This window comes from Miniopterus natalensis, chromosome 12 (assembly GCF_054644295.1).
Source record: "Miniopterus natalensis isolate mMinNat1 chromosome 12, mMinNat1.hap1, whole genome shotgun sequence".
Classification (NCBI taxonomy): Eukaryota; Metazoa; Chordata; class Mammalia; order Chiroptera; family Miniopteridae; genus Miniopterus; species Miniopterus natalensis.
The window spans coordinates 33,330,369-33,344,660 of record NC_142092.1 but is presented as its reverse complement, the minus strand read 5'-3'; the positions used below and the strand labels follow the sequence as shown (position 1 = coordinate 33,344,660).

Sequence of the window (14,292 nt, the reverse complement as noted above, 5' to 3'; positions counted from 1 at the left end):
CTTCTCATCCATGGGACTGATCAAGAAAGTATCTCAAGATGGTTCAGAATTAAACATACTTTATTTTACTTTAAAACACACCCATGAACATTTATTTGTCTTTTGTTTTATATAGGGCCAAGCCTTCTCTATGATTTTGGGTTGGCCGATCATAATTCAGCATTGTCTTTCTTATGTAAACCCTGCCCATAATGCACTGTCTATAATTTTCAGTTTATATTTATGTAAAGCAGAGTGAGAGCTTAAAGATCCTTCCTAAACAATATAAGAACAGAATCCTTCTGGATTTTTATGACTTTTTTATCCCTAGCCTTTTATAGTTGTCTGGTGCACACCTAATATGACAGGAATCTTTATAGCAATTTTCATGACGTCTTGCCCAAGCATTCAGCTTGGTTTTCATAGAAACAACTCTTTTTTTTCTTTCCACACCCATAGTTTGTGCATTATTAGATTAGGTCATTCAAATAACAAGTATAACAGGCATAATCAAGTTGGTGAACAAACACAGGTGAATTGTGGTGGATACACACCTCCCTGGGCAGGAGCAGAAGGGTCTGAGCTCACTGGAGAGTGGCCCACAAGCTCAGGTGTTCAGCTAGCACATCGGAGAGTGGGTTTCACAAAGGCCAAGTAAACCTAATCTGGTGACTCAGTTAAGAGAAGGGTGTTTTAGAAGGCATCTGCTGTATTTCTTATTGTTTTGGACTTTTGAACACTAGATAATAAAGGCATAGCACGAAAATAAACTCATGAGCCAAATAAGAGTCTTTACAGTTTCTCTCGGCCATCTGTTGTTCTCTGAGAACCTCAATATATTCGTTCGTTAGGGCTGTTTTCAACAAAGTCCCACAGACTTGTGGCTTAAACAACAGAAATTTATCATCCCCCAGTTCTGAAGGCCAGAAGTCAAAATTCAAAGTATTGGCAGGGTTGGTTCCTTGTGAGGGCTGTGAGGGAAGCATCTGTTCCAGGCCTCTCTCCTTGGCTTGTAGATGGCCACCTTCTCCCTGTGTCTTCACATTGTCTTCCCTCTATGCATATCTCTGTATCCAGATTCCCTTTCCTCATAGGGACATAGGACATACTGGGTTAGGGCCCTTCTTAAGTTGGTCACCTCTATAAAGTCCCTATCTCAAAGAAGGCCACATTCTGAAGCACTGGGGCTTAGGACTTTGATATATGAATTTAGGGGGACATGAGACCACTCATAACATTCAGGAAGGACCATATCCCAAACCAGTAGAACTTAGCAACCAGTAGATTGACCCTTAAGACAATGTATTTACCAAGCATTCACCTTCAGGGTAGTTGGAGAAGGCACACGTGATGCCAAAATCTTGCATTATAGTGGAGAAGAAAACCTTCAGTGCTGTACTTCTAATAGTTTTCTCAGTCATCAGTTGAGTAATTTGTTTAATAACAGAAAAGGAAACTTAACAGTGTGGAAAGAACATGAATTTTAAATGTAGACATCATTGTGATCAAATTCTGGCCTCCCCACTGACTACCTGTGTCATTTTATGGTACTGTCTTCACCTTACAAATCCCTCTTTGACTCTAAAATGGAGAAAATAAGGAGATTGTTTAAAAGAGTAAATGATAAATGTATGAAGTTCCTAGAACATAATAAGTACTCTAAAAATGTTAGGCCCTTCCTTCCTCTTAACCTGTCCAGATTATTTTAAATTACTCCAAAAGCCTCCTTAACTGCTTCTTCAAATCCAGGTGCCCTCTGTGTCAGCTCCAGGTTTTCCATGGCTTATAAGACCAGACAATGACTCCCCTGTTGTGTCTTATGTTCAGTTTGTTTTGACACCAATTGAAGTTGCCATTGAAGACATGAAGAAGAAGACCCTGCAGTTAGCAGTTGCCATTAACCAAGAGCCCCCTGATGCCAAGATGCTTCAGATGGTACTGCAGGGCTCTGTCGGAGCTACTGTGAATCAGGTAAGCAAATCCAGCTGGTGGCAGCTCCTCTGGTTCTTGTTTGATTTTCATGATATGTTTGCACCCTCCTTCCTCGAGGTTCATGGAGAGTCTAATCAGCATACAAATGGTGTTCCTAAATTTGGACTGAACACTTGTGAGTTCAGAACACTTTGATAACCTCTTCTGCTCATGGAATAACCCAGAAAAGAAATCCTGGAGATGAGTGGACCTGGAGATGAGTAGCATTTTCTCAAAGTCTTCACTTGCGACCAGACTGGGCATTATGATCCAGAGCGGGAGTCCTGTTGAAGAATGCTTAGTTATGCCCAATTAAGGCAGAGTTGTTGCTGGGCTTGAGGCTAATCTAAGAATGCCTGTAGGAGAATGGGGAAAGGTTCTGGAACATGCAACTCCTGGGTCAGTTATCAGATGAACTCAGCATGCCGGGAGGCTTGCTAACCAGGAATAATCTGGGACAGGCCTCTCAGGCCACTTTAGACCAGACTGGATCTTCTCAGACCCAGTAGAATCCTGACTCCCAAATTCAGCATGGATTAGTTGATCCAGTCTCAGATGGAGGGAGGTACTAGCTTAGTACTCTCTGTCCAGTGGACCACTTTAATTTCAGATCTAAATCCGGTCTTGTCCACACCTCCACACTCAAAAACTCTGAGCACTGAGATTCTTTCCTCACTCAGCACAATTGGACTCCCCTGCAAAATTCTGTGTCCACATAACATCAAGGGAACAAAAATAGCAGAGAAGAGAAATGACTATTACATTTCCAAGATCAGAAAATATTAGGAATCTTTTGCTTTTGTAAGTCCCAGTCCTTTAATGAAAACAGAAGACTGTATAAGCCCATAACCATGTACTCCATATGTACTCTGCATTTCCCTGACTCAAGCCAGGAACTACACAAATGGTACTTGCCACGAGGGCAGATGGGCAAGTGAATATGAATGGAAGGAGCAAGGCAATCCCCATTTTTAGAAAAACAACTTGTAGCACATACCCTTTGCAGTAGTAGCATTATCTTCATATGTGAAGGGAAACCCATTAGTAGTAGCATTTGATTAAGAACATACATTTGTACTTCTGAGTATTCCCTGAAAACTCCAGACTCCTCCTTAAGAATCAAAGATTCCTAAAAAGTTAAAGACCTTCCTTGATTTTCTTTGTTTGCTTTGGTCAAACCAACCACAGAGTTAAATGTTCAAATTAAGAAATCAAGCCAAGATTTTCTCCCAAGTAATTTAGTTTTATTTCCAATGTCAGTATTGTTTTTCTACTTTTTCCTTCAGGGACCACTGGAAGTAGCCCAAGTGTTTTTGGCCGAAATTCCAGCTGACCCAAAACTCTATCGACATCACAACAAGCTGAGATTATGCTTTAAGGAATTCATAATGCGGTAAGAAGGGAAAGGGCTGGGAGTTCAGTAGAGCAGAGGTTCTCAAAGGGTGTTCCCCAAACCAGCATCATCTGAAAACTTGCTGGAAAGGCAAATTCTTAGACACCAACCAGACATACTAAATCAGAATCTCCAGTAAAATTCATCAAATTTAGTGCCCTGGCTGGTTGGGCTCAGTGGTTAGAGTGTCAGCCTGCAGACAAGGGTCTCAGGTTCAGTTCCGGTCAAGGGCAATTACCTCGGTTGCAGGCTCCATCCCAGGCCTCAGTCAGGTGCGCATGGGAGGCAACCAATCAGTGTGTCTTTCTCACATTGATATTTCTCTCTCCCCCTTTCCCCCTCTCTCTAAAAAACATTGGAAAAAATATCCTTGTGTGAGGATTAAAAAAAACACAACTCATAAATTTAGTAAAACTCATCAAAATGTCCATTTAAAATGGGTGAATGTTATGATCTGTCAGTTGTATCCTCAATCCTAGTGGTAGGTGTGGAAGCCTTCCTTTCCCCTCATTGCCTAATTGCTTCTCAAGTCCAATCCACATGTGACAGCTTTTTAATGAATAGAGTAACGATTTTGTCAAGTGGCTTGAGCCCTTGTTTTTTCTCCCCCGCCCTGCTTTCGGACAGCAGAGGTGAGCAGGAGTGGGAAATGTTTGGGGGCTGAACAGCTGTCAGGTTTTCCCTGAGTGAACTCGGCTTCCCAGCAGACTCGGGCTGCAGGTCGATGAGCGCAGATATGCAAGGTGAACCTAAGTGCTGATTGCTAATAGCGGAGATGTGCTCTGCCGGGCCCACTGCAGCGGCCCCCCGCGGGCCATGGCCTTTCTCACTCCGCTGCCGCAGAACCCGACATGGCCGGGAAGAAGCTGGCAGGCCGACTGGCTGCAGCCACGCTCATCCAGCCTGTTCTGCAGCACTTCAGGGGGTTGCCAAGTTGGGACTTCAATCCCCTCCTACCCTTTCCTGCGATAGGAAAACACACCTCAGGCTTTCAGAACCCAAGATGGGCAGATACAACATGCTGTTCCCTTCCTCGGCTCCCCAAAGCACCGAAAACCTTTTAGACACTGCAATTTGTGCCAATCTGTGTTTAAATTTTCTTCTTCTTGCATTTCTGTCTTAGTCATCTCAGCTGGTATAACAAAATACCATAGACCGAGTGGCTTGAACAGACATTTATTTCTCACCATACTGGAAGCTGGGAGGCCAGGATTAAGGTCCTGGCAGATTCAGTACCCGGTGAGGACCCTCTTGCCGACTTGTACACAGCCGCCTTCCCACTGTATCCTCACATGGTGGAGAAAGGAACAGGGAGAAAGCTCTCTGGCATTTCTTCTTATAAGGCCATTAATCCCATTATGTGGGTCTCACCCTCATGGCTTATTCTTCTCTCATAAAAAATAAGATCAGAGATAGTCCTCCCAAAGCTGTGTGGTGACCTCAAAAATCATCAGTGACCCTGGCCCTTTCCCTTCTTTTGCTCTGCCGTGCCTGTTATAGTGCACCCATCCTCACAGTCACGAAATGGCTACTAGGGCTCTGGCCATCATGACCACATCCTAGGAAAGTATCTGGAGCAGAAATGAGGAAAGAACAAAAGGCTACACTTCTTTAATGACCTTGCCTAGTGACATTATGTTATATCTCATCAGCCAATCCTATCTGTTAATCAAGGCTAGGGAATATAATTTTCCAAGTGGACACACTTAAGGAAGAGGGAATGGAAATGGAGGAAACAACCAGCCTTCCCCCCACTTACTGAAGGACTGATGGTGGGCTGTGCTGAAGGAGCATTACAAAGGAGGGAGGCCAATAGATGCAGAGTAAGGGCTACCTGAGCACCCATTCTGTAGGAAAGGCACCATGTTGTAGAAACACAGCATCCTGCCCTGTCATGTCCCCTTCAGTCTGGTTTGTAGGGCTCTGACTGCTGAAAAACCCCGGGCACATTCGCTATAAGAAAATGCTTGTGTTCAGTGAACTTAACAAAGGGAGCAGCAAAGGAGGCGGCCGTCTGGAATGGTGGTGTCCCTGAGTGAGCAGCACAGTGCAGATGTTCATGGACCTAATGAGAATGTTACAGATAAGACTATTTTTTAAAAAATGAATTGCAAAGTAGCTGCGATCCTGTGTACATGTCCCAAGACATACGGCCATTCTCTACGCGGGGAAGTGTAGTGCATGGCCGTCTTTAGTTTATGGATTTAAATTAACATAGTGGAAATTATTTTAACTTTAATAAGAAAGTGTAAAGAATATCTAAATGGAAGAAAGGAAGAAATACAGAAAATGTAGTCTATGAAGCAATTTTATAAATTATAAAATTTGTTAAAATATCAAGTAACATTGCTACAAAAATTATGATATTTTCCAGCCCACCTATTAATATATTTGTCATTGTAAAAACACTATGTTTGTCTATTGCTGTGTAACAAACTAGCCCAAAATTTAGTAGCTTAAAACAACAGCAGGAGCATTTACTTATGCATGTAGTCCTGGGGGTGGGATGAGCTCAGCTGGGCAGATTGCTCAGTCTCCCACTCAGTGACAGCTGAACAGTGGCTGAGGCTTGACTCGCCTAAAGGCTTCATATGTCTGGTGTCCAAGCTGAGAATACCCACATTGCAGGTGGTTCAGGACTCCAAAGGTACGTGTCCCAGGAGAGACATTCAAGCAGAAACCATATTAGCCAGTCACACAGCATCACTTACAACACATTGTGCTCACTGAGGCAGTCACAAAGGACTGCACATCCCTTGCTGGGGATGTGGCAAAGTTCTGGAAGAAAATGTAGGATGGGCAATTTATTATTGCTGGGATCATTTTTGAAAACCAGAATCTGCCACACTCCAAAAGCATGGAACTCCCTTATCATCACAGCTTCTCATTTAATTATCCCAACAAGTCTAGGAGGTTGTATGACATTATTATTTCCATTTTACAGATGAGAGGACAGGATTTCAATGGCTAAGTCATTGTGCTTATGAGTTGCAACTGGGTTTCAGCCCCAGCTCTGTTTGCATGTAAAGCTTTTAACCCAGTCTCGGGCTATAGCTATTATTCCTCCTGATAACACAGACTACAGAGAATTTAGTTAATTCTTCCGAAGTTTTCAGAGTAGATGCCTCCAAGTTAGCAGTCAGCTTCTGCAGGCCTCTTGTAGTCTGCCTGTGCTACAAACCTGGGCCTTGGAGTCATCCTGAAACTGACTTTATTTTACATATATAATAGCTCACAACTGTCAGTTAAGAAGCAATAAAAAATAATAAGGGGTAACGTTGATTTCTCAGGATTCAAAGGCTGTATGCCTCCCCTTCCTACCCCTTCTGTGAAACCTTTGATATATAACCTTAGGTATCCTACAATTTGCTTCAATTAATGTCCAACTTAAAAGATGGGTGAAAATCCAGTTAAGGGAGTTATTTTGGCTTCTGGCTGACTTGAATCAACTCCTTGTTTCACAGCGGGCTAATTCTGTGATGAAGCTGTGGTCATAGGCTTATTTTTGCCTAGAACCCAGGTAGCTTTCCCCTGCCCCATAGCCACATGCCACCCTCTTCATCTTTGACTGCCATCCTGAAAATGTGTTTAGTGGTAACAGGGAGAATTTGGTAACCAGCTCTGGGTATCCCCATAACTTAACCAAAATCTAGCACCACTGTTAGGAAAACAGTTGAAACCACATTGATCACTGGGACCCTGTTCATCTGAAGGATAGTGGAAATTACTAAGTATTGGGTGTCAGCTAAATTTCAGCCATTACGTTGTCCCTTCAAGAACTGTTGATTTGTAAGTTCCCTTGAGTAGAACAGTATAAAGGACAAGACTTTATTTTGTTTAAATTATATTATTTTCTTCCTTGGTATGTACCATACTGTGTGGGACACCATGAAAACACTAGGCTTAACTGTGCACAAGTTAGATAAACACAAGTTTTTGAGGTATATATATATATATATATATGTGCTCTGCAGGTTCACCATGGTGGGGCTGGGTGTCAGCCTGTTTTTTGTTGATTAGAGGATTTCTGTCTCTTTTCAATTCTGGAAAATTATTGGCTGTTATCTCGGAATATTGCCTCTTAGTCATTTTACATTCTTTTAAACATTCTTTTAGATGTGGGTTGGGCATCTCCATGATATCTCCAGGTTTCTTAACCATTTTTTTGATATTTAAAGTTTTCTTAAACCTCTTTGGTAATTTCCTTAGAGCTGTCATGTAGTTCATGAGTTCTCCATTTGTGTCTAGTTTATTGTTTAACCTGTCCATTGAGATTTTTCTCAATGTATTTTAGCGACTACATTTTTATTTCTAGAAGTTCTATTTGGTTCTTTTTTTAAAATATGTTTTTATTTATTTTAGAGAGAGAGGAAGGGAGATGGAGAGAGAGAGAGAGAGACATTGATGTGAAAGAGAAACATTGATTGGCTGCCTCCTGCATGCCCCCTACTGGGGATTGAGCCCACAACCCAAGCATGTGTCCTGACTGGGAATCAAACCGGCAACCTCTTGGTACATGGGAAGACATTCAACCAACCGAGCCACACTAGCCAGGGCTCTATTTGTTCTTTTCTGAAATTTTCCTGATCTCTTTTTTCATACTCTTCCTTTTTTTTTTTTTTTTTAATCATGGATTTTATAGCTCTATATTAACTTTGGGTTTTTACATTATTTTATTATCTCTGATTTTTATTGGGCTAATTCTCCTGCTTGTTGTATCTGTTGATTCTCCCTCATGGTGGTTGGTTTCCACATATGGTTTGTAATTTTTTACTGTGGGCTCATCTTTGGCAAATGTCTCTATATATGTAGCCGATGGGCCCTGATTAAGAAAGTGTTCCTCCAGAGTAACTTTATATTTATTTCTGTCTGAGCCCTAGGTATACTTCACTAATCTTGGTCTGGTTTTATAGTTAACTGGAGCACCCACAATAGAGTAATGTAATTTGGTAACTCATACCCACGTGTGGTGCAAGCCTAGAATTTCAATTTCTTTAGGTGACTTTCTTTCCTATTAATGGCCCCAAGCTTATAACGAACTTCCGTTCTACCTCTCTGGGCAGTCTGCAGCCTTTTTCTAGACCCTTTTTCATAGATGGGGTAGCTTTTTAAGGCTCTGAACTATAAGCCTGCGGCATATCCAGAACCCCACTCTGCCCTGGCCAAAGCTACATCACTCACCTTGTATGAGCGTTGAAACCCACCTCCCACGCCAGCCTCCAGGACCTGAATGCAGCGTTAACATCCTAACAGGCAGTCATCCTGACAGTTGCCGTGGCACCAGCTCCTGCTGTCACTCTGACTTGATTTTTCTCTTCCTTTCTGGCGCCTGGGTTTTCTCTCTCTCTTTCGTTGTGCTTTCCCAGCATTTCCATGTGTAGGTGGCAGGAGGGGCCTGCGTGGCATCTGCCATGTCGCCATAAATCACAGTGAGTTTCTTGTAAGCACAAGTGGTTCCATTCTGCAATGACCTGAGTTTGAATCCTGGATCCACCACTTCCTCGTGGTGTTTTCTCAGACAAGCAACCTAACGTTTCTGAGCTTCAGGGACAAACTAGAGATAAACATAGACTTCCGGGGTTTGCTGGAAAATTTAACCAGATAATGGATGTGAAGTTCCTTGAATAGCACACAGCGAATCAGAGCATCAGTATCACCTAGGCAACTTTTCAAAAATACAGATTCCTGTGTGCTGCCCCTTAGAGATTCAGATTCATCGAGTCTGAGGCAGGGCCCAGGAATCTGCATTCTGAAAAGCTACACAGATGATCCCGATAGGCCATCAGATTTGCAAACACTCCTAGGGTTACTCAAGAAATATGAACCGTGCCCAGCCGGGCGTCACTCAGCAGTTGAGCATCGACCTAGGATCCAGGGTTTGATTCCCGGTCGGGGCACATGCCCGGGTTGCGGGCTAGGCAGCCGATCAATGACTCTCTCATCATTGATGTTTCCATCTCTCTCTCTCTCCCCCTCCTTTCCTCTCTCTGAAATCAATAAAGATATGTTTAAAAAAAAAAAAAAAGTGAATCGTATCATCGCCTATGAAATAAAACCTCATTTTCTCCCCGCCCTGATGTGTGCGTCTCAGATGCGGTGAGGCCGTGGAGAAGAACAGGCGTCTCATCACAGCAGACCAGCGGGAATACCAGCAGGAACTCAAAAAGAACTACTACAAGCTGAAAGAGAACCTCAGGCCCATGATCGAGCGGAAAATCCCTGACCTCTACAAGCCAATATTCACAATCGAGAGTCAGAAGAGGTGAGAGCGGGGCAGAGAAGGCCTCTTCCTGGGGGCAGAGGATAGGGCTTGGGGCCCGCAAGCAGGGCACCCTCCGCTGCACACAGCCTCGGGGGGTGGGCGGGGCTGGCGTCAGAGGAGCCGCCAGAGCTCCATCTGCCCTGCTTCCACCCTGGTCCTCCCTGTCCCTCCTGACCTCGCCGGGACCCTTCCTGCTGGCCCTTGGCCAGCCGTCCTCCCGGGGCGGACTTGCTGCCTGGGTTCTTTCTGGCGCAGTGTGAGAGGGCCTCACACCTCCTCTTATTAGTACTGAGTTCTCCGTGATCGATGTCCTTCTCTAGTGAGTTATTCCCCCCTTCTCTCTCTTTAAAAGGCTGAATGTTTCTTACCTCTGTTTTTTCTCTCTCTCTCCTTAATTTCAGAGACTCCTTCCACAGATCTAGTTTCAGGAAATATGAAACCCAGCTGTCACAGGGCAGCTAAGAAAAGCTGTCTTCGCCCACGGAGACTGAGGTTCTGCAACTCCAGAGAAGGCCTCGCCGGTACTTAAAGCATTGGACATTGGCCACGCGGGATGGATTCACGCTCCCTAGCCTGACGGCGCTCTAGAAGCTTTTGGGGTCAGGGGAGGTCTGAACAGATTTTGTCCATAGGGGATGGGGTGTGAGGGTCATGGAGGGTAGTTGATCAGAGTGGCTATGTATTTATTAAAGAATGGTTTTTCACAGTGTTGTACAAAACAAGGCACAGACAGGGTCTCCTGCTAAGTGTCCAGTTACTATCTACCTGAAAGATGACTTCCTCTGGCCCATATTAGGATTTACAGGATGCACCCAAATTGCCCAAGGAAAAATGGAAAAGTTGTCCATTAGCTATTAAAAGCGAACTGCACTCATCCCCTCTTTATGAGAAAGGAGAGTGAGCGTGCAGGAGTGCAAACTGTGTTCAACAAATTTGTGAGGGCCTTAGTAGAAATCTAAAAATCATGAGGCTGGAAACTTGGAGACAGATTAGTTATTTGTGATCTCGTTACCCTTTTGGTAGCGGTTGTATAGTTAGTTATATTGTACAGTTATTTTTGCTTTATTGTTACTGTTAATTTTTTTTAAGTTTATTTGATTTGATTTTTTTAATATGTTTTTATTGATTTTGGAGACAGAAGAAGGGAGAGGGAAAGAGAGATAGAAACATCAATGAGGTCGCCTGCCTCCTGCGTGTCCCCCACAGGGGATGGAGCCCACAACCTGGGCATGTGTCCTGACCAGGAATCGAACCTGTGACTCTTGGTGCATGGGTCGATGCTCAACCACTGAGCCACACAGGCCAGGCTGTTAGGTTAATTTAATCTGTGTTTATAGAGCAACACACTTGAAGCACTGATTTAGGGCATATGTGGTACTTTGAGCAGCATTCACTGAAACCGAAACAATTCTCCTGTAATGTATTACATGTTTTCTCACACTTGAGCCTGCCCCTCTTTTTCCCCTCCTCTCTGGGACCACGTTTATTTTTATAAAAGGATAATATCTCTGCTTTCATATCATAACACTGCTGTCCTTCAGCGTGTGTACATCGCTTACAGAGTATGGTCGGCTTTGACCCATATGACAGTGTACTTTAGGAAAAAGATGAGCAGAATTATTATTTGAGAATTAAATTATATATTTTTAATATGACTGATTACCTTGACCGGTACTAAAAATGTAATAAGAATTATATCTCCTTTTTTTTTTTTAATATATCTTTATTGATTTCAGAGAAAAGAAGGGAGAGGGAGAGAGAGAGAGAAACATCAATGATGAGAGAGTCATTGATCAGCTGCCCCCTGCACGCCCCTGATTGGGGATGGAGCCTGCAACCTGGGCATGTGCCCTGACCAGGAATCACATCACGATCTCCTGGATCCTAGGTCTATGCTCAACCGCTGAGCCACACTCAGCTAGGCAATGTAATAACAATTGTAAACAAAATGTTTCCCACTGCGACTTGTATTTTTTGTATTGATAACTCCTAATGTTTTGTGCAGCACTTCAGAGAAAAAGAAACATGCATGAGCTTGGACTTGGTCAAACAGTGCTCTCCAGGGCTGTACCTCTTCTGCAATATTTATTCTTGGTGGTCCTGAGACAGAATTTAATTTAGATATTCCAAAACTTTTTGTTTATACCATCAGGTCCGCATGAATTTATATTCTGAGAGAGGATTTTTTTTTAATTACTAGAGCTTAAGTTTCAGTGGCAAACTTTTTTAAGCATTTGGGGCAGAACTCTTTTTAAAATATATTATACACTTAATTTCTTTCTTAAATGAGTATACATGATGTACATTAATTCCATATGTTGTTTAGCATCTTCTGTGAGGGAGATACTGGGTGAGATCAAAGTTAAATAACATTGTCCCTACCCTCCAGAGTCTCTAGTTTAGTGAGGAGGAGACTCTGTATGTGTACAGCTATAACATGCAGCAGTCTACAGCAGGCCCTATGCAATGTAACCTTTCCTGAGGGACTCGAGGATGGCCAAAATTATCAACACCTATTATATTCTGCTCCCAAACAGTAAGGGTTAGGTGCTAAGTTATATAGGGCTGGCTTTTAATGCTGAGCCCTAATCATCCTAATAACCTAGGATATTCCTGACTAAATATCCCCTGCTTTTAGATACTTGTTGTCACAAGGTATCTTTTTTCAGTCTCTCTTGTACCACAGTGGTGCCACTTGCTTCCCAAGCGCAGGAACTCTGTTCACTGTGGCATTCCTGTCCCCTAGCCCAGTGTTCAGCACACAGAAGACACTCAATGAATTATTTGTTGACTGACTAAATGAGCTTGAATAGGCCTGCTTCTAGAACAGCACTGTCTAATAGAAACATAGTGCAAGCCACATTAAAAATAACCATAAAAAGGAATAAGTGAAATGAATTTTAATAATATATTCTATTTAACCTGATATATACAAAATATTGTCATTTCAAAATGCAATCAATATAAAAATTATTAATGAGGTATTTTACCTTTTTTTCATACTAAGTCTTTGAAATATGTATGTATATATTTTACACTTAACACTTAAAAGTCAATTAAGACTGGCCACATTTCAAGTGCTTAGTAGCCACATGTGGCTAGTGGCTGCTGTACAGGACAGTCCAATTCTAGAAGCTTCCAACTTTTATAACTTGATGCCTGTGATCTATAGGTTCAGAATATAGATAACAAATGTATTAGGAACAGTGTCCAGAGTAAGAGCGACAGAATTCTGACTGAGAGCCTGTGGGCTTCCCTGGAAGTGAAGCTGGGGAGTTGAGGTGTCTGGGCTGGTCAGCATTGGTTTTGGCTGCTCATACTCTGTCTGAGGGAACCCCAGCTCTTTGCTCAATTCCAGGTAGTTTGCTTGTTCTTTAAGTAAAGATTATGAGTAAACTGGAGACATTGCTGCACTTTTTAAAATACCGGCACAAATAAAGAACTTGGACAAAGGTCTTCTGATTATGTTGTCTAAATATGGGGTTAAGAAAGAAGCATTTTAAACATTTTGATTTAAGTTTGAAAAACTCTTCTATGAAAGCTTATTGGAGAAATCTTCTGATTAGCTTCATGCCTCTTGTCCTTCATCAAGTTCAACGGCACAATTGTCACTATCTCTTAAGAATCTCAGAAAAATAAAACATGAATATACCGCATAGATCTGATTGGGTTTTCCTGAAACTCATTGTCTTAAAGCCCATAATTCTATTCTGTAAGGAGCCCTATCCATGACAACAGATTTATTTTAACAAATACCTTTTAGGGCTGGCATTGGTCATTATGGTTGCAAGTATGTTGTCAAAGACAGGGAGCCTTTGTTTTTGCCTTGAATATATTTTTTAATGCTTGTTCTCTCAAATGTTGTAAAGCTGCAATGGATTAATTATCATTTTGCCCCCAAAAAACTAAAGTTTCTAATATATTCCAGAATGCTGGGTGTGTCCACAGAATCCAGTGTGTTCTTTGGACTTAAGGCAATACTTCCCAATATTTTTCACATCATGGGCGTAAATGTTACTTATTAAGGCATAGCAAAGAGCCCCAGACTAGTTAGCTTAAAAGAGCAATAAACAATAAATATCTCACCCAGTTCCCTTGGCTTAGGACTTCAGGAGTAGCTAAGCTGAGCCGTATGACTTAAGATCTTGCATGAGCTGCTGTCATCCGAAGGCTTGACTGAAGCTGGAGGATCTTCCCAAGTGGCTCATTCATAATGTCGGAAAGTTGATGCTGGTCATTGATGGGAGGCCTCAGTTGTTCTCTGTGTGGACCTCTCCCCAGATTGCATGCGTTCCCTGACCACTTACTTCCCCCAGGGTGAGTGATTCAGGAGAAGCAAGGCAAAAGTAGTAATATCTTTTATGGCCCAGCCTCAGAAATCAAACTCCCTTATGTCTGCCAGAAACAAACCACAAAGTTCAGTCCACATCCCAGAGGAGGAGAATTAGGCTCTATATTTTGAACAGAGGACTGTTAAATAATTTTTAACATATTTTAAAATCACCATAATAGGGTATGCTAAAATTTTGTATTTGTTGTCTCACTGGGATAAATGGACAAAGCTACTTGCTGCTAGAGATGACCAGCCCTAGAGCTCTGGCTGTTCTGAGTCCCTCCCAGAAGGTTGGGGCGATCTTCCTCAAGAAATATCTATAACCCAGACCACTGGTACACTCTTGGCAATCCC

General features: G+C 42.5%; 1 protein-coding gene across 1 annotated transcript in view; it reads left to right on the top strand.

Moving 5' to 3' along the window:
* Positions 1-13,265, top strand: part of DOCK8 (dedicator of cytokinesis 8) — a 142,536-nt gene extending 129,271 nt beyond the window's left edge. Inside the window, exons 44-47 of the mRNA XM_016214296.2 lie at positions 1,807-1,950; positions 3,237-3,343; positions 9,435-9,605; positions 10,007-13,265. Of these exons, the coding sequence (XP_016069782.2) occupies positions 1,807-1,950; positions 3,237-3,343; positions 9,435-9,605; positions 10,007-10,067 (483 nt within the window). The 3' untranslated portion in view covers positions 10,068-13,265. The remainder of the gene's footprint in view (positions 1-1,806; positions 1,951-3,236; positions 3,344-9,434; positions 9,606-10,006) is intronic.
* Positions 13,266-14,292: the final 1,027 nt, after the last annotated feature.